This window comes from Aquarana catesbeiana, linkage group LG04 (assembly GCF_042186555.1).
Source record: "Aquarana catesbeiana isolate 2022-GZ linkage group LG04, ASM4218655v1, whole genome shotgun sequence".
Classification (NCBI taxonomy): domain Eukaryota; kingdom Metazoa; phylum Chordata; class Amphibia; order Anura; family Ranidae; genus Aquarana; species Aquarana catesbeiana.
The window spans coordinates 295,887,894-295,911,578 of record NC_133327.1 but is presented as its reverse complement, the minus strand read 5'-3'; the positions used below and the strand labels follow the sequence as shown (position 1 = coordinate 295,911,578).

Here is a 23,685-nt window from a genome sequence, read left to right as displayed (position 1 = left end):
TATCTTAATCTAAACTAATCTCATTCATTACAAATTTCCCCATTAACCTGAATTTCATTTCCAACCAAAGGTTGTCTAAACCAGTTTCAATATATCTATATTATTAATAAAATTGTTAAACTCATATTAGAAATGAATACTCATTATTACTTAATTTTACTTAATTTCCCTTTTTTAAATGCACTGTTTCCACTATCAAAGGATATTCAATGTGTGCAATACACGGTTAAATGTAACCTTCATTTTACCATGTTTGGAAACCAGATTCAAAATAATTGTGATCACATTGTTTATCATTAGATTCGTTAACCCGGCACATGTTTTGTCTAAAAAACTGGAATTGGCATGGTGTCCTTCCAGCTTATCACTGACCTCTCAGGGATATTCTTTCAGGAGAGCACAAAGGAGGGGGTCACATCTGCGTACATGACACACACAAGCAATAGAACTAAAGGTCCCAGCATTCGCACACACATACACCAATATCTCTCTAAAATCGCTTACATTTTCCCATTTGTACACAACACATGCATATCATTCTCTCACTTTCTTTTAACTCTTTAATATTTCCCTGCATAAATTCTGCATTCCTTATTTTGTTCAGATATCTTTTATATCTAGCTTCTATGATCAGACGGGGAGCCATAGTACTCATCCCATCTTCCCTCTCTGACAACATATAAAGTATTCTGTTTTAATTCTCATTTCTCTGTTTCTGACTTTTACTAGTTGTAGTGCCTGACCCCAAATTCATCCCACAACTTAACATGAAAATGTCCCTTTCTGTCTAGTGTTAATGTCTGCATGATTCTTAGTCCCTGTGGACCTTGGTAACCCAGTTACCCATTGTGGATCCATGTCCACTCTAACCATTAATCTAGGGGCTCAGTATAGGCGGAACCGCACCTTTGGTTCATATATAGCGCTCCTCTTGCGCTGGGCATTTTTGAGGGTCTCTTACCCTTCATTCCCTTACTTAATTCAATGCCCATAATGACTGGCCAGTCTTCTCTCTTCTCTACGTGTGCCTATACCCTCTTGCCTCTAAACTACTTTATCTAGCAGATTTACTACATATACCTGTGAACAGCACTATTCTTCCCTTTCTTATCTATAACACTCCGATGGACAATAGACAGGGACAACATAACATATAACCACCAATCAATACAGTTCGATTAAAGGGAGTAAAATAGGTACCCTTTGTCCCGAAAATGCCTTACCGATCAAGGAAGTCTGATAACTCAAATGTAAGCAAAAGGCTTACCTCAGCCGGCTGATTATCAGAAATTCCCGAATCGTCTCAAGCTCCTCGTTTCGGATACTCAGGGTCACCTGGAATCCCCTCCTAAGGCAAAGCTCGCCATGCTGACTCGGTTAAATTGATGATAGGCAACTCCTATCCTCATATTGATTAGTGGTTCCAAATTAATAATAACTACTGCAGTAGGGAACAGACACAAAAGATACGCTCAGCATCTTTCCAAATTACTGTTCTGCTTTATTATGATGCAATTGAAGGTTTTTATGCACATGATTACGTAGGTATCACATTAATATTACAATTGTGCGTTTATGGTAACAAGGGGAGTTACATAGGCAGGCTTATTCTAATCAGGACTCAAAAGAATGTAAACATTTACTGAAAACATTATTAGTGCTGTGTGCACAGTGAGGGCAATGTGCAATACATACAAAATACAATACAATTATATACAGAACTTACAAATTTCCATTACATTATTATACTACTCTATTATGCTCTGTACATAACTGAGGGTGAGTATTCTCTTCCCATAAATCCTTATAGCCTTAAAACATAATCACCTTTGGGAGTCTACTGCATGCAGAGCTTGAAAGATCCAGAATTAGTTTATCAATAAGGCTCACCCGCAAAATAATTTGCTCATTCTTAGCACACCCCAGTCAGTGTGAAATGGTTCTGTTCACTGCAAGTTCTGACTCACATGAATCAATTAGTTTAGTTCTACTTATGATTTTTCAGGTAATTCAGACCCTTCACTAATAAGTCCTTGTTAAAGTAGAACAGCATTCAAAGAAGTTGTGAATTTAATTTAAAATAATTCCATTTATTTTCCATGCAACTAACAGAAGTACCTGAAGTCTTGCTATGAGTGAGCCGCTCGTCTTCCTCTGCACAGCAGCCTTTAGATTGAAAGGGACATCACTAGGAGCCCATTAGGCTCTTCTGCATGCACATGTGCTGACAAGGAGCATGCAGATATGAGAAGAATAAGTGAGCAGAGTTGACAATGTATCAACTATTTCTGGTCCTTTATTATTCAGTTAGCAAGCTATGGGCGAGAAGTGACACCCCCATATTTATAAAGCTCAATGGAGATAGTGTTGGCACCTTTCAGGCTGCTCTGTTTTTCAGAGATGAATGGCAAAAGTTGTTGAGCTGACTTTTTGGTGGATACAATTGTTCATGTTCGTGTATTTCAACTGTGTATATTTATCTGGTTGCGTGAGATTCAGCTTTGTATAGTCTCAACATACGCCCTCTCTTTATTCAGTTTATTTTAATGCCATTGTGTTACTGCATGTACACTTTAACTATTTTTCCCTACTGCAGTGTACCAGAATATTATGAATATGGTCTTGGGACAAAAGAAGAAAAATACAACAATTATGGTAAGGCCAACATTTTTAAACATATTTTTCAGATTAATTTACACGATTTACATACCTTGAAAAAAAATTAAATACATTTGTAAATAAATACATTTTCACAAAAGTTCTTGGATACAAACTGAAAAGTATATCCTTCTAAAACCTAGAGCCATGGAAAAGTTAGTAGTCCTTGGTTGTTCGAAACTTAAACGGTAGAACATAGGATTATTCTTCTTTAGTTAGAATGAATGATGTTGCTAAAATTTAAGCCCCGTACACATGTGCCGAATGTCGGGCAACATTCAGCCTGTGTGTATGGCAGCCAGTCTGACAGAAGCCGGCCATTTGTCTGGCTTCTGTCGGATGAGCATGCTGGAAAACCACCAGCCTGATGACTCCAGATCAGTGCTCTCAGAGAGCGCTGACTGGAGTGTTCTGGATGGGGGCCATCCCCCTGTCAGAACACAACAGCTTAGTGGGGGAGATCGCTGTACTAACGTCAGATTGTTAGTACAGTGGCTCTGACCGGAGCTGACCGTTTTCTGTTCAACCCTGAAAAAAAACATAGTGTGCACCAGGCTTATGTAAGGTGTTGGCTTGTCTGTTGATATGTGTATTGGACTGTTGTTGTTAATGTAAAATCCCTTGGTCGGGCTGTACTTTACTAACCGCTACCCCCTTTAGCTGCAGAGGCAGCTGTTAAGGGTGTACACATTAATCACCTTCATGAAAGTCAATTGAAGGTGGTTGATTGATAGTGTAGAATCCCCACTATGGCACTTTGTATTTATGCTCTCATGAGGTACTATCCTAATGGTTTGATAAAACTAATGCTGGATGGGCATGTTCTATGGAAGTGTATGGTGAATCTCCCATAGCAAGGCTGTGTTGTTAACTCCTATGCCCTGTACACACAATCAGATTTTCCGACAACAAATGTTGGATGTGAGCTTGTTGGTGGAAAGTTCGACCATGTGTATGCTCTATTGAACATTTGTTGTTGGACTTTCCACCAACAAATGTTGGCTAGCAGGTTCCCAAATATTCCACCAACAAATGTTTGTTGTCGGACTTTCTGATCGTGTGTACACAAGTCCGTTGGACAAAAGTCCATGTATGCTCGGAATCAAGTATGAACCGGAAATATAACTAGCGTTCGTAATGGAGACATCATGTACGTCTTGTATGTCACTACATTCATAATTGTTGGCCAACATTTGTGTGAACATGTGTATGCAAGACAAGTTGGTGCAAACATCCTTCAAACAAAAATCCATGGTTTTATTGTCAGAAAGTCTGATTGTGTGTACGGGGCAAGACATATTTCTACCTCTCTCTAACTTGAGGGTCTACATCATCTAGTAAGCAGGTTTGCCTCACCACTGTGGTGTTGTGTGTGTGCCTATTTTTTAACACAGAAGCTGGTGTGGGGATTTTATCAATCAACCACCTTCAATGGGCTTTCATGAATGTTATTAATTTGTACTGGACTAAGCACTGCATTTCAACTTTTCCATAATATGAAATCAACAAATTTGTGCTAGTTGCTGATTTATTTATTGTTTTATGGTCTGAGCGCAGATGTTTTATATTTTAGGGGTGTACACATGCTGTGCTTGCAATGCCTTTCTTTGCAGCTGCAGCAAGACTTATACCCCCTGTCAAACATGACCCATTTAAGTTAATGGCTCTGCTCTGCATAAGGCAACTGTGTGCAATGTAGGTGGTTGTGGTGTACTAGTGTAGAGTTGAAAAGAATTAAGCAGGTGGTGAGGAGCCGATACTCACTAACTGTCACCTGCTCTCTGAAGAGCAAGCCACATTTGAGTAAATCAACAGAAAGTGCTCTGTGCAGAGATTTCTTGTTTATTCACAAACAGAAGCATAGTAAACGCAGTTTACTATGCTTCTTTTATGAATGAACACAGAAGCAATCGGTGCCAATCCCTCCCTGTATTCATTCAGGTAAAAAGGGTTTTTTATAGTAAACATGAAATATTCATCAGCCCCCCCACTCTTCATCCTGAACCCGAACCTCCTGTTTGCCTTCAGCAGCTGAATACAATCCTCCTGTGTGCCTTTAGTAGCTGACAGCCGGTGGGGGGGAGAGGAAGAGAAGCTGGAAGCACCATTGGGGGGGCACACAGGGGGATCAGTTTCAGCAACAAGGCAGTACAGCTGGTATACAGGAGGGTTGACTGTACTGGCAGTGGCCCTGTTTGCAGGATTACCATAACAAAATTACTTATTCTTTGGCATACTTATTTCAGAGATGTATTTCACTTGTCTGGATTTTAGCTTTAAATATACATAGTGACAACTCAAACCTAAGATAGGTTTGCTATAGCTAAAATTTTCCCAGACCTCTACCATGCCTTAGCACTGTCCATTTCTGAGATCTTAATGGTTCTTCAGTAGAATTTGTTGCAATAATCTCTGGTAATCTAGATATCCGAGCAGCCAGAGAAATGCAATTCTAATAGAAAGCTCTGTCTTTTTACATTAATCTATGCTCCACAGGTGTAGATGTATAAATAAAGGATACTATTATAGGCACAAGAAAGCTGCATAATTGCTTTATCATTTCCTATCAGCCACCATAAATTACTGCTAAACTGATTGAATATCACTAGGAAAATATGGTATGGAATCACGGCCTAACTCGTAGTGTAAAATCATCTTTGATAAACATCTTTCACCATTAGTTGAGTCTCAGAAATGAAATAAATTGTAGAAAACATAGTAGTGTTGCAATGATTTATCTTCATATCAGACAGTAATCTTGCAAATGTCAGATATTTGCAGATGTTTTTCCCCTTTCTCCCTTGAAGAATGTCACTATAAATTAATATCAGCTTATGGCGTGAAATAGGACGGCTAAATGAAAAATTTAAATGGTGAAATGAAACAGGGCTTTTTATGGCAGTACAGAATACCTTTTTCTTTTACATAATTTTAATACTTCAGCTAGCTTTCTGTTACATTCTTCACTTTTTGACTATGGTAAGTACATTTATTTTGTAACTTCACTGGTTTGGTAAATTAAGTGATTGCTGGAATGGGTTTTGTAAAGCTCCGTAAGATAAGTTGAAGTTGCCCAATGTTAAAGATGCATATAAGGTGTGCAGTTTACCTGCTCTCTACTTCAGTTTTTCATCTAGGCCTTGTTGTAGTGCAGTACTCCACTGAAACCCCTTTTCTCAGTAATCCAGTGATGTAAGAACAAAAGCTTGGTAAATAAGAGAAATGACTTAACACGTGTACAGTCTACCCTAATACTTTTGGTCAGGGTATTTCACAAGCTCTCAAACTTTCCATCATGTTTTTTGAACAATCAAAATATCAAAATCTGCCTTGACACATTTTATGACACCACGACACAATTGGAGAGGTTTCCCTTCGTGTACTGTCTAAAGACATACCAGAATATGAGAAGATATCTCGTCAACGTAAATAAAAATGGATAAAAATGTAAGTTTCTATGTTTGGACTAGCTGCTACTTCTTTTTCACTAATGTTTTATATTGTACTAATGTGTTATGTTTTAAGACATTTCACCCATCCATTATATATATATATATATATATATATATATATATATATATATATATATATATATATATAAATCAAGTGGATTGCTGCACAAAACTTCTATTTTAATGCGAATATAAAAAGTTAAAAAGTTACAAGAACGTATTCATGGTTGACAGTTTTGGGCTAGACAGATTACGCCATTCTTCATAACCGAATATAAATACATACAAATTAAGTAACGCAACACATAGTATATATATATCAATCACATCAATTGGAACTGATGAGATGAGATTGGATGAGATGGAGAGCAGACTCTGACAGAGGGGTTACCCGAAACATACAGCTAACAAGGAACGGCATAATTTACATACTAAAAAAGGAAAGATCAAGAGTCGCAGGCTGTCTTTCATCTCCCAGTTTCATCCTTTCTCTAATTGTGTGTTCGATATTATTAAAAAACATTGGTCCATTCTGAAGAATAATTATCCAACAGTCCCAGAGTTCTATTTTCCACCTTTACCATCTTATTGTTGTGGGAAGACTATCCACAATAAATTAGTTTAATCTGATCAATATCGTCCACAAATTGCACCGACTTTTTTTGGTCCACGTAATAATGGCTCTTACCCCTGTTTAAATGACATACATTGCAGTATTATGATCAAAGGGAAACGTTTTTCACATCCTCATAAGGGATACAGCATTTTGATAAAGAACATGTCAATCTTACGTGTCAATCTTCATATGTAATATACATTATTAAATGTCCATGTGGGCTTTTATATGTAGGAGAAATGACTCAGAAAGTCAAAGACATAATGTTGACACAAGTATTCCATCAGGGACAAACTCAATACATTTCCATTAGCTAGGCATTTTCTAGAAAAAGGGGCATTCGATTTCGCAACTTAAATACATGGTCATTGATGGGAGGTAATAGGGAACTCAATTTAAGAAAACAAAAAGTTTCTTGGATCCATAGATTAGATACTTTGAGCACTAAAGAGTTAAACTCTGATTTTGAGTTATATTTATTTATTATTATAGTTGGTTAGGATTGGATTAAAATATGTAGCAACATTGTGATAGAAATGATGTGTATTTTAGTCAAAGGTTCTTCCTTTTTTCCTCTTTCCTTGACCTTACTTGTAGGTGCCTGCCTGATAATATCCTCATAAAGCGTGGGGAACTTATAACACCTGATGTTTTTTTTGTTTCAACATTACCAAATATTCATTGTATGGTGATTCATTATTACTGATTGATTTGTTAATTGGTTCCAAATGATGTGATTGACATATATATGCTGTGTGTTGCGTTACTTCATTTGTATGTATTCGGTTATGAAGAAGGGCGTAATCTGTCTAGCCTGAAACTGTCAACCTTGAATTCTTTCTTGTAACTTTTTACATTTTCATTAAAATAGAAATTTTGTGCAGCAATCCACGTGATTTTTTTCTATATATGACCCGTGAGAGGGTCTTATTGCATTGCACTCACTCTAATTACCGAAGTGCACCTCACCCCTTGGACTACATGGTGTGTGTGTGTGTGTGTATATATATATATATATATATACTGTATATTTATTTATTTATTTTTTTTTTTCAATGTGCCCCAGTCACTTCCTTAGTACTTTATTTTTGTGCTGAACTGGTTCTGTCATATAAAACATGTAATGTGCTCCAAACACATTGTGACAGGTCCAGGAAAATTGTATTCCATACTGTTAAACTAAATTAAACAGACACATACCCTAAAGGAACATATTCATAAAGCGGTGAATATGACTTTCACCAAACATTCACTGGTGGTAATTCAAACACTGTCATTGAAAACACAGGCACTTGGGAGATTCAACTGCAGTGAATGTTTGTTCAATGTCCATTGCTTTATCAATATACCCCAATTGTCATCCTGACACCAATCTGCAAATTCCCAGCATATTTGCAGATTTCAATTTTTTTTATTAAGTATTCTTTATATAAAAACATTTCGTAACATTTCATCACAAAACCTTATTAAACATGCTTAACATACATATAAATAAAAAAAAACACAAAATCACCACAGTCGACAGTTCTTGGATCAATCTCATAGTACCAAAAATATAAAAATGTTAAGTATTTAAATATTATCCACAGTCTTTCCCTCCTCTCATCCCCTAGAGAAACCCCCCCTTTTCCTTTTCCTTTCCTCTTTCTTTTATAGAAAATCCATACTTATTAGTGATGTGTAATCCTTTACTTTAGTGACCCCCGCTCGTTTATTATTTATTCCCAATCATAATTATCCTTTACCCCATACTATAACCTTAATAATCTATCTCTAACCTATTATGTTTATTTTGAAGAGGAGAGAGTCGCGACTCTCTACCAGCATTATAATATTCCCTATTAAAAAAAAAAAAAGGTGTGACAGTCTTCCAAACTTTATATTGTAGTATACCCATATCCTTTCCCAAAGTTTTTGTGACCCTCTTTCCCAGTCATAATTATCATTAATCCTGTGTTATATCCCAATTGTGTATATATGGTGCTATATCTTTCCAAACCTATTATGTGGAGAAGAAAAAAAATAATTAAGAGGAGGGGGGGAGAGACGAGGAGCAATAAAATTCCTAATCACCACCCATATAGTTCACATAAGCCAAAGTTTGCTTGAATTGTAACCAACTCTTCAAGTGGCGTATTTTATTTCAGAATTATTTTGTAAATGAATTACTTCCTCCATACATCTACTTTTATCGATCTCCCTAAACCACTCCTTTATCTTTGGGGTATTTTTTAACTTCCAGAATTTCGGGATTAGTACTTTTGCTGCGTTCAGCCGGAATGGTGTAATTGCTTCTTGATATTTCTTCCTTGACATGGCAGTTACATGAAACAGGCATTGCCATGGATCGAGTTCAATTTAATTCCTGCTAATCTTCTTAATCCACTGTACTATTTCCCTCCAGTATGGTTGAATTAGGGGACATTGCCACCATATATGTGCATGAGCCCCCTCCTCCCCACAGTCCCTCCAGCAAAGAGAAGATAAGTCAGAGTTAATTTTATGAAATTTTAATTGGACATAATACCACCTTATTAATAGTTTATAATTTGTTTCCTTCATCCTCATGTCTCTGAAGATGAATGAACATAATCACAAATTTTACCTCTCATTCTTTCAGGCAATTAGTGATTTAGTTCTAATTCCCAGCTTTCCAGTGGACACCATACGTCCACATCTGGGGGAGAAATCAACAGCCTGTATATGTTAGAGATCCCTTGTCTAATCCTTCCCCCTTGGTCGACTAATCTTTCCCATGGATTCAATCCCCTTTCAACCCCCTTACTGAACGAAGAGGTTTAGGAAGAAAATGTACAAAATGTTGAAGTTGTCTATATCTCCATTCATCCCAAGGAGAACTACTCCATTTTTGTCGTAGTTCCGATAAGGAACAGAGGGTATTTCTCTTCAACACATCCTTTAATCTTAAATGGTCAAATGAGGTCCATTTTAAATATAGTTTATTGTCCTTCCCTGGGGGAAAGTAGTTATTACCTGTAAGGGACATCAGAGGGCTATTATATTGCCAAAATCTACTTTTGGAGAGCTTATCCCACATTCTAAATGTCTCCATAGTGATTGGAGCCGTGTCCCTAGGGAGACTTCTGTGTTGACTTGGTATCCAAATACTCTGACTCAGAGCTGAATTACACATCACAAAATTCTCCGTAATACTGCAGTCTCATGATATTTTTCAAAATCAGGCAGAGACAGTCCCCCCCCATCCTTTGATCTTCTTAAAACTCTATACACAATCCGATTCCCTCTATTGTTCCATATAAATTTTGTAATACCGATCTAAGAGTTTTAAAGTAGGCTACCGGAATCTTTATTGGAAGACACTGAAAGATATATAAAGCTTTAGGGAGAGACATCACTTTAATCACGCTTATCCTGCCAAACCATGAAAGGGTATGGTAACCTTTCAAGTCATATTTGCAGATTTAATAAAAGATGTGACCTAACCAATAGTGTAAAGCAATGAAATATTTGGAACATAGGGGTGTTGATTTATTAAAGCAAATAGACTGTTCATTGTACAAGGGAAGTTGCACTTTACATGGGGATTTTCCCCAGAGCTTAGTGAATAAGGTGAAACACTGCTGACTTCCATCATTCAATCATGTGCAAGCAAAAATGCAGTTTTTTTGTGTCTTTTCCTTGCATTGGATTTTTTTTGCAAAGTACAATTTGACTACGTTCACTAAGCTATGGAGGAGATTTGCTGTAAAATGCAATTTCCTTTGCAAAGTGAACAGTCTATTTGCCTTTAGTAGATCATCCCCGTGCTCTTAAACAAGAGTATGTATACCACAGAGGGTACTTCTGCTTGATACAGTAAGTTCATAGCAGCAAGTAAGATTGGTAACAAAAAAAAAAAATCATATACAGTATACAGCCAATCTGAAAAGGAATATTGTAGTCTTCAAAAACATAAGAAACAGTTTGATAAAGATGGACACACAATTATGGGTAATAGCTGTGCAACTCACTATGGTGACATGCATTTGGTGATGTACAGTTCTCATAAGTCTCTCAGATAATGTGCAGTTCTATTGGCAGTCCTTTGGGTAATTTGAAACTTTTATGATCATTGTTCTTGTAATATGCATTGCAGTTTTCATAGTGATGTGCAGCAGTCTTTGGTAACTTGGTGAATGGTAACTTTGTATTTTTTTCTGGGAACATGATTATGCTCAATGAAAAAGGGCAGCTATTTATGATAATTTAGTATCGACATCATTTGCTTTTTTTTTTCTACTCACTAACTATATTGTTTAAAATTAAATCTACTTTCTTTCTAGCCATGGAGATGTATCCACTGAGCATGTCTTACCAGGGAAGATATTTTTTTGTTTTGGGATACTGTGAATTATACTTTAATATGCACAGTAGGAAGCTTAGGACCAGGAGTCCATATGAATGTGTGATTTATATTTTTATATCGTGTACAATCTGTAGATTTGTGAGTACTTTGTACATTAATTCTGTTTTTCATCATTTAACATGTTACTTTTTTCTTCTTGAGCAATAAAATACCCTGGCAAATAACCACATTTTCATTAAATTCTATTTAATTTATATTATTTACTGTGACACCTTTTTTGAAAAGGTAAGTGGGCTCCACATCGGCCAAAAGTGACATGTAAAAGGTAGTGTGCTCGACAAATGTATGTTTGTTTATAATGATTATTAATAGCCTGTACACAAAAGCCTGCTCATTTAAAAAATATTGGAGGTTTGTGCTACTGGTAAGTACCCTGGTTTACTTCTGGAAAGAGTAAAGAATGTCAAAGTATTTACCTATAACAGTTTCAACTGATTATTATTATTATTAATTTTAAAAAAACTTGCAAGGCGCAAATACTCAGAGCACCCTACCAACTTTCAGCTTGTATCATTCAAAGTAGTTTGTAGTAACACTACAAAAAAGTGAATTTTGAGTGTCTGTGTTACAATCCACTGTAACGCTGCATTATGGAAATAGCAACTCCCATTTTATATCAAATCATCAACAGTACCTTAATATTTAATTTCTATATTTTCAAGTGGATAAGTAGTGAAATTACTATCTTGAAGTGTTAATGAACTGGCCTGATTTTAATAACATCATCAAAGTAATTGAGACATGAAATATTTATACTGGACTCCAGGGTGCAGCTAGCAAATTAAAGTATTGAACAATTTGTAAAATTCTCCGGCTACACAATCAAATCCTTTAATTCAAGCTAGCTGCAATCTTCAGTAATCCAGAGACAAGCTTGCTTATTGGCTTTGACCAAACAGCCCATGAATATTTGTTGTAAGACTCTGATCTGACTTAATAAAGTACAGTTGAATGTTTAAGAAGCCTATCTGAGAAATAAAAGGAAAAGTAAAAAGAATGCACGTGAAGAAAGAAAAGGATTACATATCTCAAAGGACACATGAAAATACAAAAATAAATTGAAGTGTGAAAATCATACAAAGCTGCTTACTGGAAAGTTTGTGCATGAGGAAAAAGCTAATTTCATGCAGAGATGGAAAGACTTACATTTAGCAGCCTTAGCATTCATAACCTAGATACAATTAAAGAGGCATTATTTTAAAGTCTACATCTCCATGTTTTTAAACTAAAGAATGTTTAGTTATCTATATTGCAAAATAAACTATAGATGCAGTTATGAGAATCTGAGCATATCTTCTCAAAAATCCTTTGCCTGGAGTACAGCTTTAAAGGACATGCACTCTGTGTCTACAATAACAAAATTGCCACCAAACTGTAAATATAAGTGTTCTCCTTTTTATAAAAATACGTACGGATTGAACTGCCCAGTTTATGAGGTCAGTGCAGTGTTTAACTTCTCAAGTCTTTATAGTGTCAGCAGGTATGGGGGACATACTAAAGAGGGATATTGCTGTCAGAATATACTCATCAGCAGTGTCGACTATGCTGGGTATAGCTTGTGGTGCTGATCAAGAGAACAGTTTTTTTTTTCTTAACAGTTTGGTTGTACAAAAGCTGATTAATAGACTTATAGTGTACAACCAGCCTGCCCCTGCTGAACCAGTCAAATTTCCATCCATGTATGGATAGAGTTAGTTTTTAGGGATTGTATTTAAAGGTTATGGTTAGTATGGTTATTTGTAAAGTTAGCTTTTAGGTTCAGTGTTAATTGTTGATTTTAATGTGATATTAAACTCTGGTTTAAAAAAAAAAATCTATTCAGGTATGTATTCTTACTCAAAAGGTACCTTCTATTGCTCTCAGTTTCTTCCAAATCTCCAAACTCCTTTTTTTTTCTTTTTTTTTAATGCTGTAATACGACTTCCTGTTCCTGTTATGGCTAACATTTGTTCTCCATGGTCCCACTGTATATAGGAAGTAGTCACACACTTTTGCTCACTCCTGATATAGACTGTGGACTATGGGATTTTTTAGCATGCATAGAGCAGTGCATATGATCACAACCAATGGCCACTGTTCATTCTAACCAAACAGAAGTGAAGGGGAAAGGAGAGGTTAGGGAACTCACAGAGCACATTACAAGGAGGCAGAAAAACACAGTAAGAAACGATTTCATAAAAACTAGACTATGGGGTCAATAAGTAGTAGTGTGTATGATAATGTTGGAAAACAAGGATATTGTTTAGTATAACTTTATGAGTGAATTTCAGGTTTAAAAAAAAGTCTAGCTATACCTCAGAGACAAAAGGACTGACAGCCAAGTGGTGTGTCCATATAATATCATGTGTAGGCGATTCCAGGAATTCAACAATACTGTCCTTTAATCTCAAACATTTTTATTAGCCATGCCAGAACATCTTCCCCTATATTGTGGAGATGGGAAAATAAGGGGTGCTCTACAGTCCAAATCTGGAGTAAGCAAGCTAGGGTGACAATGCTGCTCTTTCATAAAAACAGTACAGTGAGTGAGCATTGTCAATATAGGACAGGAAATGTGTTACTTACAGAATCACTAGATGAAAATACAGAAAACTAAATTTTTAAGAATTAAGTCACCACACCTATGGAATGGTAAGGAGCAGTATATTATATTTTGCTCTTTGGTTTAAATACACTTTAAATATATAGAATGCATTAAGATAAAAAAAACTTCTGCCTTTACCAGCCCTTTAAGATTAAGATGGCTCATGGCATGCTTAAGTTTTAAGGTTTGGAATAAGAGCTAAGTTTAAGAGTGCACTTTGGGGCTGGTTTACTAAAAACGGAGAGTGCAAAATCTGGTGCAGCTCTGCATTGTAGCCAATCAACTTCTAACTTCACCTTGTTTAATTAAGCTTTGACTGGAAAACTGGAAGCTGCTTGATTTCTATGCAAAGCTGCACCAGATTTTGCACTCTGCAATTTTAGTAGATCAACCCCTTTATGACTGGGAAAGTAAACCTATATCTTAGGGAAAAAGGAGTGATATCAAGTAGTGTATCCATATAATGTCATATTTAGCCAGTGCAGAGAGTTCAACTAAGCTACATGTTTAATGAGTCAAAAAAGTAGAGGATGATGGGTCCTAGCTACCATAACTGTCCTTGAGACTTGAAACCATCTGTTAATACCGTGCAAGTTGTAGAAAAAGTTTTTCTGAAGTGATCATACTTTACATATAGGAAGCCCTCAAACATGCCCTTTTTTTCCTTGTGTTTTGATTGTAGGGCCTGAAGAATGGTCCTCATCATCCCGACCCACCTTAAAAGCATCAATTCAAAGATCAACTAGAGGAATATATAGAGAACATCCATATGGTAGATACTGAAGGTCTTTTACATATGTGGCCTCCTCTTACAGACAATTATTTGCCTTTTGGCGCTGCATAAAACAACAACATGACAAGTAATAGTCCATTTTTACCTTGGGATTACTGCTTGTGGTTTCCTTATGTACTTCCTGTATTTGCGATGACATCGGTGTAGCATTGGCTTTAAACTTTATTTTATTAACATGGACTGAAAACCAATAATTGCAGGATCATTTTGTTTCAAACCATGACATGGGATAATGTTCTCTTGGCTGTTATTCATTGTGGTATATACCTTTTTTTTTTAAAGCATGAAAGTGTGAAAATGCTGAAGTCTTGATAAATACACAACATATCAGGCCTTGATTTTTTGTGTAGGATTGCTAAATTATTGTAATATGATTTTTGAATATAATATAATCAAAGTGTAGAGAGGATGTTTCAAAATGGATTTTTGTAAGAAACAAAATGTTCAGTATTAAGTTTGTAAATTTAACTTAAAATGCTGTTTTAAGGGGACTGAGAAGTAAATGGCTACTGTAATGTATGTAGCTAACTGAATCTGTCAGTGTTTTAATCTGTATTTGTTTAAAAAATCACATAAAGGTCGATGTGTAACATTCTCTAAATAGGAAATTATAACTTGTCAAATATGTTTGCTCAAATTTGTCAATAAAGCTGAAATTTTTTGTAAGAAACTAAACTTGCAATCACTTTTGTATTTCATTTCTAGGGATGCCTAAAATGTTTCACAATTAAAATTACAAAATGATCCCAAGCTTGTTTTAAGTATTTTGTGTAAGAATTAAAATTTGTTTTAATAACTTTGGCTTTGGCTAAATAATTTTCTAAAAATTAACCTAAACTGTCATTTGATTCGCGGTTAGAAAACATTAATGCATATCATATTAATGGGAAAATGGACATAGAACAATAAATGCTTCTAAATTATTTTTTAAGCTTCATCTTGCTAAACAAAAATTCTGACTTGTTTACATTACTAGCCTCTCTCTCCTGAAAATGTAATGGAGTTAAAAGAGGTAAGATTATCACTTACCACCACCAACCACTAGACTGTACTAATGCCTAGAACTTTGAATCACCCCAAACATTAAATACCTTACTTAACATGTAACCGTTGTCTAGGTTTTTGGTTTTCACTCTTAGGAGTGTGTTGGTTGCATTTGCTTAATAACTATTTATCTCTACCAATAATCATCAGTGTCACTGCCCAGATGTTGCTATTTAACTTCAACTTCAAAAACTTTATTTGTAATTTCCAGTGCTAAATATCGCGAATGTTGAAAGCAGTTTAAAGGGCTGATATTTCTTTTGAGACTATCAGACTTGATGGCTGATGCTTATTAAGGAAAAGTGTCGCAGGACTCAAAGGATGACTAAACCATAACCAGGTAACACTAATAGTAACTATGTAATTTTCAGTATGCGAGCAAATGTTAAATATTTCCAATTATTAAGTTACGTATAGTTAAAAAAGTAAACCTGCAAGAATATAACAACTAGGACCTTAGGCTATTAAACCAATAATTAATCTTAACTAGTCAAATCAAAATATTAAATATCAAGTAACTAAACAGATCTAAAATTAACCATAATAGTAATGCAACTCTTGCTAACATCAGATATCTAACCTAATATTTTGTGAAAGTGAAAACCAAAAATGAAATAGGGCTGCCAAAATTACCTATATTTTAAATATTTGTTTTCGTTGAATCTTAATTGCTGGCTTTTTATTGCTGTGATTGGTTTACTTTTTTGATGAGAATAGTTAACTCATTTTTATAATTTTGCACATACCAAATAATATATGGTACTCTATATCACATTGCAGCTGGAGTTGCATGCTAATTTAGTAATAGCTAGGAATACACTTAGTATAATTATTTTATTTGGATGCACTGAAAAATGATTTTAAAAACAATAATGTTGCATACTGTTTGTTAAAATCACTACTATTAATTTTCTCCATTTCAGATACTTTGTTAAAATGAGTGAAAATGAAAAGGCTAATAAGCAAGTAAGTTTACCTTATGATAATGTTATATCACAAAATAAGTAAATTGTATAATTTATTAATGCATTTGTTACTTTACAGGCATGTTTATTTTTCATGTTAGCACTATGTCACATTGAACTCTTTCTAAACTGCAGGTTTATTATTATTATACAGGATTTATATAGCGCCAACAGTTTACGCAGCGCTTTACAATATAAAAGGGAGACAATACAGTTATAATACAATAAAATACAAGAGGATTAAGAGGGCCCTGCTCAGAAGAGCTTACAATCTAATAGGGTGGGGCAGGTGGTACAAAAGGTTGTAACTGTGGGGAATGAGCTGTTGGAAGTGGTAGGAGATTATTTGGAGACGTGATAGGCTTTCCTGAAGAGATGAGTTTTCAGGGATCGCCTGAATGTAGCAAGAGTAGGGGATAGCCTACTGACTGGATTTGAGGCTGAAATGACAAGTCAGAGTCTAGGATTACACATAGTACTCTTGCGTGAGGGGAGTGACTGATGGTTGCATTGTTGATTTTGATGGAAAAGTCATGGAGAGGGGCATGGGCAGGGGGGAATATTAATAGCTCAGTTTTAGAGAGGTTTAGTTTAAGGAAGTGGTGCGAAATCCATGCTGATATGTCAGTTAGTAAGTTAGTAATGCGAGAGGAGACTGAAGGAGTGAGGTGAGGAGTAGACAGATAGATTTGGGTGTCATCAGCGTATAAGTGGTATTGGAAGCCGTGGGCGGTTATCAAGTGACCAAGGAAGGAGGTGTAGATAGAGAAGAGAAGGGGTCCAAGAACAGAGCCTTGGGGGACCCCCACAGAAAAGGGCAATGGAGAGGAGGAGACAGAGTTGTAGGTGACACTGAAGGAGCGCTGTGATAAATAGGCAGAAAACCAGGATAGAGCAGAATCTCGGAGGCCAAGGGAATGTAGTTTATTGAGAAGGAGCGGGTGGTCAACAGTATCAAAGGCCGCAGAGAGATCAAGTAGTAGGAGTATGGAGTACTGGCTTTTGGTTTTAGCAGTTAGTAAAGTGAGTTTTAGTAAGGCAGTTTCCGTGGAGTGCTGCGAGCGAAAGCCAGACTGTAATGGGTCAAGAAGGTTATTTTCACTGAGGTAGGAGCTAAGATAGTTGTAGACTAAGCGTTCTAGAAGTTTAGAGGTGAATGGGAGCAATGAGATGGGTCTTACGTTGTTCAGGTTGGTAGGGTCCAGTGAGGGCTTTTTAAGTATGGGAGTGATCTGCGCATGTTTTAGAGGGGAGGGGAAGGTGCCACTAGACAGGTGGGCATCTGAGAAAAGTTTTGTAACCCCCTCAGTAGTAGCCAATTCAAAAGAGGAGAGTGTTGAATATGCTGCTAGGCAAGGTATGTTGGGTGGAGAAGACGTACGCACAGTGAAGGTGTCCTCACGAATTGCATCGATGTTCTCTTTGAAGTGATCAGCAATCTCTTGGGCAGTGAGTGAGTTAGTGGGTAGAGGGGGTGGGGGACGAAGCAGAGAGTTAAAGGTTGAGAAGAGCCGATGGGGACTGGATGACAAGAAATTAATAAGAGAGACAAAGTATGCTTGTTTGGCAGCATGGAGGCAGAATGGAGGCATTTTGTACTTTAGACAGTGAAGGTGAACAATCAGTTGGAGTGCTCAAACAATAGAGGAGGGTTTGGATGGAATGTTTACCCAGTACAGAGATACCATGCTTTCACCTTATTGTATGAGTACCTAATGACTGACAACTGATTTACTATTCTAAAACTATTTGCAGTAGTCTATTTTCATGGGAGATGTCTAATTCACATGTTTTAATATGTTGGGAAACAATGCTATAATGACACATTTTAAACTCCTTAGTTCCTACTAAATTGATTACCTAAAAACAATGGCAGAACAGTAAATGAACCATGAGAATTTCCCATGATCCTGTAAGTCAGTGATACTATATTGATTCCCAACAGATAATTATACAGTAGTTACTTTGCAGTCAAGTAACAAGAGAGGATTATTGGTCCTCCAAAAAGAACCCTTGCCAAGAATCTTTTTTTTAAGATGAAGAGGATATAACTAATCAAAAACACCATGGGTTACTTGTTTATTTTTTTAACCAGTTGTAGACATTGGGTATGCTACACATGCCTAAAACAACATATTCTACATGTGTACTAAGCCCTGGTCTCCCCTGGTGGTGTACAATAAACCGTAAGTCCATGATTATATGTAACAAACTTAGCATGCAAGTATTTACAAGTTCACCAAACAGAATGGAGTAAACAGTGCAGAAGTTTCCTCAGGGTTTCAAAATGGGCATCTTATTGGCAAATTGTGCAAGCACAGTGTGGTTACCACTGTCTAAAGGGAAAAGTTTACAGACACTTTCTCCCGACCACAGACGAGTACAGATGGCAACAAAATCATTTATACAAACTATCTGTAAAAAAAAGAATGGCAACTCTGGTGCTGATTTGCTTGGAATAAATATTACATTGAAAAATCACGATATTTAATTTCTGTAAAATAAAAAATATATTAATTTAACTGTATTAAACATGCTGACGTGATGAAACAAAACATGGGAAAATGTTATGCTTCATTTAAGGGAATTTGAATGTTTTGTGCAAGTTTATGTAAACTCATGTTTTCTTTCAATGTTTTAATTATTCTTTAAGTGTTATTCATTTTTAACACTTTACTCTGATAAGAAAGAGTTTAGAGTGGTATAGCGTGTGAAATCAAATCCCCATACTATTCGGGTTTATTAGACAACAAAAGTTGTTTGGCCTTCAGGTAGTCTTGCATGGAGCTTTCTAGCTACATAGGTAATAGAATATAAGTAATAAACATAAAATATTTGCAGAGACAAAGAAAAAATCTTGCGAGCCACAAGGTTCCTATGCTAAATAAATCAGCAGCAACAAGAAGTTATATACCACAGGTATATCCAAGAAGAATATCCAGCAGCAGACGCAGCTCACGTACTCATGACCGTGCATAAACCATAATATAAAAGAAATTGCTTTGCGCTAGATAAAATGTACTGCAGAAAAATATCCTAAAAAATTATATTTTCAAAATATCTCATTATTAGCATCCATTATGCATAACTATGCTGAAAAAAATAATTTAAATATACCAAAATACTCCTGTGAAAAAAATATATATCACTTCTGTGCAATGTGCATATGTATAAACCTATGGACAATCAGTAAAAGTGCATATAGTGCAAAAAGATATATATATACAATTGTGCATAAAAATTCAACGGTGACTGCAAACAAAAAGCATGTAATACTTCAATTAACGTGCAGCATGCAAAAAACGCAAAAAAAAAAAGCCTTGATATAAAGTTCTTATATAAGTGTCCCAAAATTGCAACTAAAGAGTGTTTCCGTGTCCATAAATCTCCATTGGGTTTCCAGGTGATCCAATGTGCCGAATTCCAGTGCTCTAAATAATAATATTGTGCCACAGTGCCCCCCCACGGTGGTTGCGCTCACCTTAGAGCGTGTGACACAGCTTTTACCTTGTGTCAAAACACGCTGTGTAGCCACCCTCTGGGCTGTATGCGAACGCTAGATCGATCTCCACTCTGGGTCACTCAGGCTCCATAGACATTAATCATGAGAACAAAAAGAAACTATATAGTGTAATTCCACTTAACAACTTTATTCCAACCAAACAACTTTCCCACAAGGGGTACTCACATTTTATGGGTGCTGTTGTGCACCAAACAATAAAAAACTCCAAAAGGGTATATTGTGTGGTCTGCCGCGGGGTATGTGCTTCTCCCGGCTCAGCTGTTCACTATTCCGCTGTACGCTGCTCGCTCCTAGGGGAGGGGCCAGGACGGAGCGAGCAGCGTACAGCGGAATAGTGAACAGCTGAGCCGGGAGAAGCACATACCCCGCGGCAGACCACACAATATACCCTTTTGGAGTTTTTTATTGTTTGGTGCACAACAGCACCCATAAAATGTGAGTACCCCTTTGTGGGAAAGTTGTTTGGTTGGAATAAAGTTGTTAAGTGGAATTACACTATATAGTTTCTTTTTGTTCTCATGATTAATGTCTATGGAGCCTGAGTGACCCAGAGTGGAGATCGATCTAGCGTTCGCATACAGCCCAGAGGGTGGCTACACAGCGTGTTTTGACACAAGGTAAAAGCTGTGTCACACGCTCTAAGGTGAGCGCAACCACCGTGGGGGGGCACTGTGGCACAATATTATTATTTAGAGCACTGGAATTCGGCACATTGGATCACCTGGAAACCCAATGGAGATTTATGGACACGGAAACACTCTTTAGTTGCAATTTTGGGACACTTATATAAGAACTTTATATCAAGGCTTTTTTTTTGCGTTTTTTGCATGCTGCACGTTAATTGAAGTATTACATGCTTTTTGTTTGCAGTCACCGTTGAATTTTTATGCACAATTGTATATATATATCTTTTTGCACTATATGCACTTTTACTGATTGTCCATAGGTTTATACATATGCACATTGCACAGAAGTGATATATATTTTTTTCACAGGAGTATTTTGGTATATTTAAATTATTTTTTTCAGCATAGTTATGCATAATGGATGCTAATAATGAGATATTTTGAAAATATAATTTTTTAGGATATTTTTCTGCAGTACATTTTATCTAGCGCAAAGCAATTTCTTTTATATTATAAAATATTTGCAGTCCTGAACGAATTACATAAACAAAGAAACATCTAAAAACACCATGTATTGCTTATAAAATGGTAACAATAATATCAATCTTGCAATGTGTAATGACACCAACTATCTTATGTATCTCATAGAGCTTTACATTTCTTGGAGACAACATGGAGAATTAATTAATATTTTGTGGAAAAGACCTGAGGGGGACAGATGTCTCTACTGCTCCAGAGCAGACACTAGAGATTGGTAAGTTATTAAAGTATACAAAGGAATATTTTATTTATGAATGTATATATTTCTGGCACAACTCCAACAAAAAAAGAATTAGAATGTGTACTACTAAAACAATCAGGTGATTTAACTAACAAAATTAATTTTCACTTTGCAAAGTGAACTTTAGTAAATTATTTAAATTATTTGGAACTTTGTTAATTTTCAATACCCAATCATGTTGGAGGAAAATTTTAGCCATTCTAAGGTTTGCTTAGGCTGCCCATGGACATTGGAGGCTGTAGAATAAACAGGAAAGTGTAGATCATGTCTCCTCTAAACCTTTTTTCAGTCAAGGCACTCTTTAGAATTGAGCACAATCCTGGGGCACACCTGTCTGAGGGCTCATTCACACCAGGAGGTGCATCTGAGTGTGCGCACTTTTTTGCACGTTCCCACACATCGCATTTGTTAATGGGCTGCTCCGTGTGTGTGAAACACACAAAAATGTGCCAGCAAGATTTTTAACCACTTCAGCCCTAGAAGATTTGACTGCTTAATGACCAGGCCATTTTTTGCGATATGGCACTACATTGCTTTAACTGACAATTGTGCGGTCATGCGACGCTGTACCCAAACAAAATTGACGTTTTTTTTTTTTCCCACAAATAGAGCTTTCTTTTGCTGCTATTTGATCATCTCTGCGGTTTTTATTTTTTGCACTATAAACAAAAAAAGAGCGACAATTTTGAAAAAAAACGCAATGGGGGTTATTTACGAAAGGCAATTCCACTTTGCACTACAAATGCACTGCAAGTGCACTTGGAAGTGCAGTCGCTGTAAATTGGAAGGGTAGATCTGAAATAAGGGGAGGCTCTGCTGATTTTATCATCCAATCATGTGCAAGTTAAAATTCTGTTTTATATTTTCTTTGCATGTCCCCCCTCGGATTTACAGCGACTGCACTTCCAAGTGCACTTGCAGTACACTTGTAGTGCAAAGTGGATTTTCCTTTCAGAAATAACCCCCAATGCTTTCTACTTTTTGCTATAATAAATATCCCCAATTTTTTTAAAAAAAGCTAATTTTTTTCTCAATTTAGGCTGATATGTATTCTTCTACATATTTTTGGTAATAAAAATCGCAATAAGTGTATATTGATTGGTTTACGTAAAAGTTATAGCGTCTACAAACTATGGGAAAGATTTATGGCATTTTTATTATTATTATTTTTTACTAGTAATGGTGGTGATCTGCGATTTTTATCGAGATTGCGACATTATGGTAGACAGATCAGACACTTTTTGACACATTTTTGGGACCATTGACATTTATACAGCGATCAGTGCTATAAAAATGCACTGATTACTGTGTAAATGTCACTGGCAGGGAAGGAGTTAACACTAAGGGGTGATCAAGGGATTAACTGTGTTCCTTTGTGTGTGTTCTAACTGTAGGGGGATGGAACTGATTGAGGAGATGACAGATCATTGTTCCTAGCTAGTAGGAGCAGACGATCTGTCTCTCCTCTCCTCACAGAACAGAGATTTGTGTGTTTACACACACACACATCCCTGTTCTGGCTCTCGTGGCCATGACCCCTGCAGTGCGGCGGTGTGCACCTGCTATCCCTGCTTTAAGGGCCGACATACAGCTACGATGGCTCGTGGGAAAGTGCCAACCTACCGCAGTATAATGATGATGGCTGGTCGGCAAGCAGTTAAAATCGTGTTGCACAAAAATACATAGTACTGTGGTATCATGTATTTTAGTAGGCGCAAACTTATGTGCATTTGTTGGGTGTGTGATTATGGCATTAAGAATTAATGCCACCCATGTGCATCAGTGAAAGGCAGCACTTTTTTGTATGGTACAGGAAAACTTGCAATTTCACATCTGTTATTGCACCTGGTGTGAACAAGCCCTAAAATGTAGTCCGTGAGGCACAGGGGAAAGAGAAGTATATCTTTTTATTTAAAAAAAACAAGCATTATACTTACCTAGGGGGATGCAGCATTGATCTGAAGCTGTATCTGTCCCCTGCTGGCTCTGTAGTAAGAACTGAGCTATCAAACAGTGCTGGTCGCTCAGTTCTCTCCCTCTGCTCTGAGCAGACAGCCATGACTGTCAGTCAGCGGCTCTCTGCTATCCACCCAGCACTCACTGGAGCGCAAAGCTGTGGAGGGGGCAGGAGAAGCTGGCAGATCACTGAGAGGCTGAGCCAGGGGCTAGTCCAGGTTCTGGGTGGACCAGCCCTGTGACATCAGCTGACAATAGTCTGCAGCCTATGTTTGGTTGAAAATGGGTCACAGGTGTACA

General features: G+C 36.7%; 1 protein-coding gene across 3 annotated transcripts in view; it reads left to right on the top strand.

Moving 5' to 3' along the window:
* Positions 1-23,685, top strand: part of KHDRBS2 (KH RNA binding domain containing, signal transduction associated 2) — a 650,233-nt gene that overhangs the window by 492,564 nt on the left and 133,984 nt on the right. For 2 of the 3 annotated variants that reach the window (XR_012243878.1, XR_012243879.1), the window contains exons 8-11: positions 2,597-2,655; positions 14,380-14,557; positions 16,458-16,500; positions 21,297-21,402. Coding sequence is in view for 1 of the 3 variants with exons in the window: in XM_073626718.1 (XP_073482819.1) it covers positions 2,597-2,655; positions 14,380-14,480 (160 nt within the window). In the remaining 2 variants the exon portion in view is untranslated. Of the gene's footprint in view, positions 1-2,596; positions 2,656-14,379; positions 14,884-16,457; positions 16,501-21,296; positions 21,403-23,685 lie in introns of those variants that run through there. The other variant, XM_073626718.1, reaches the window with a different exon arrangement.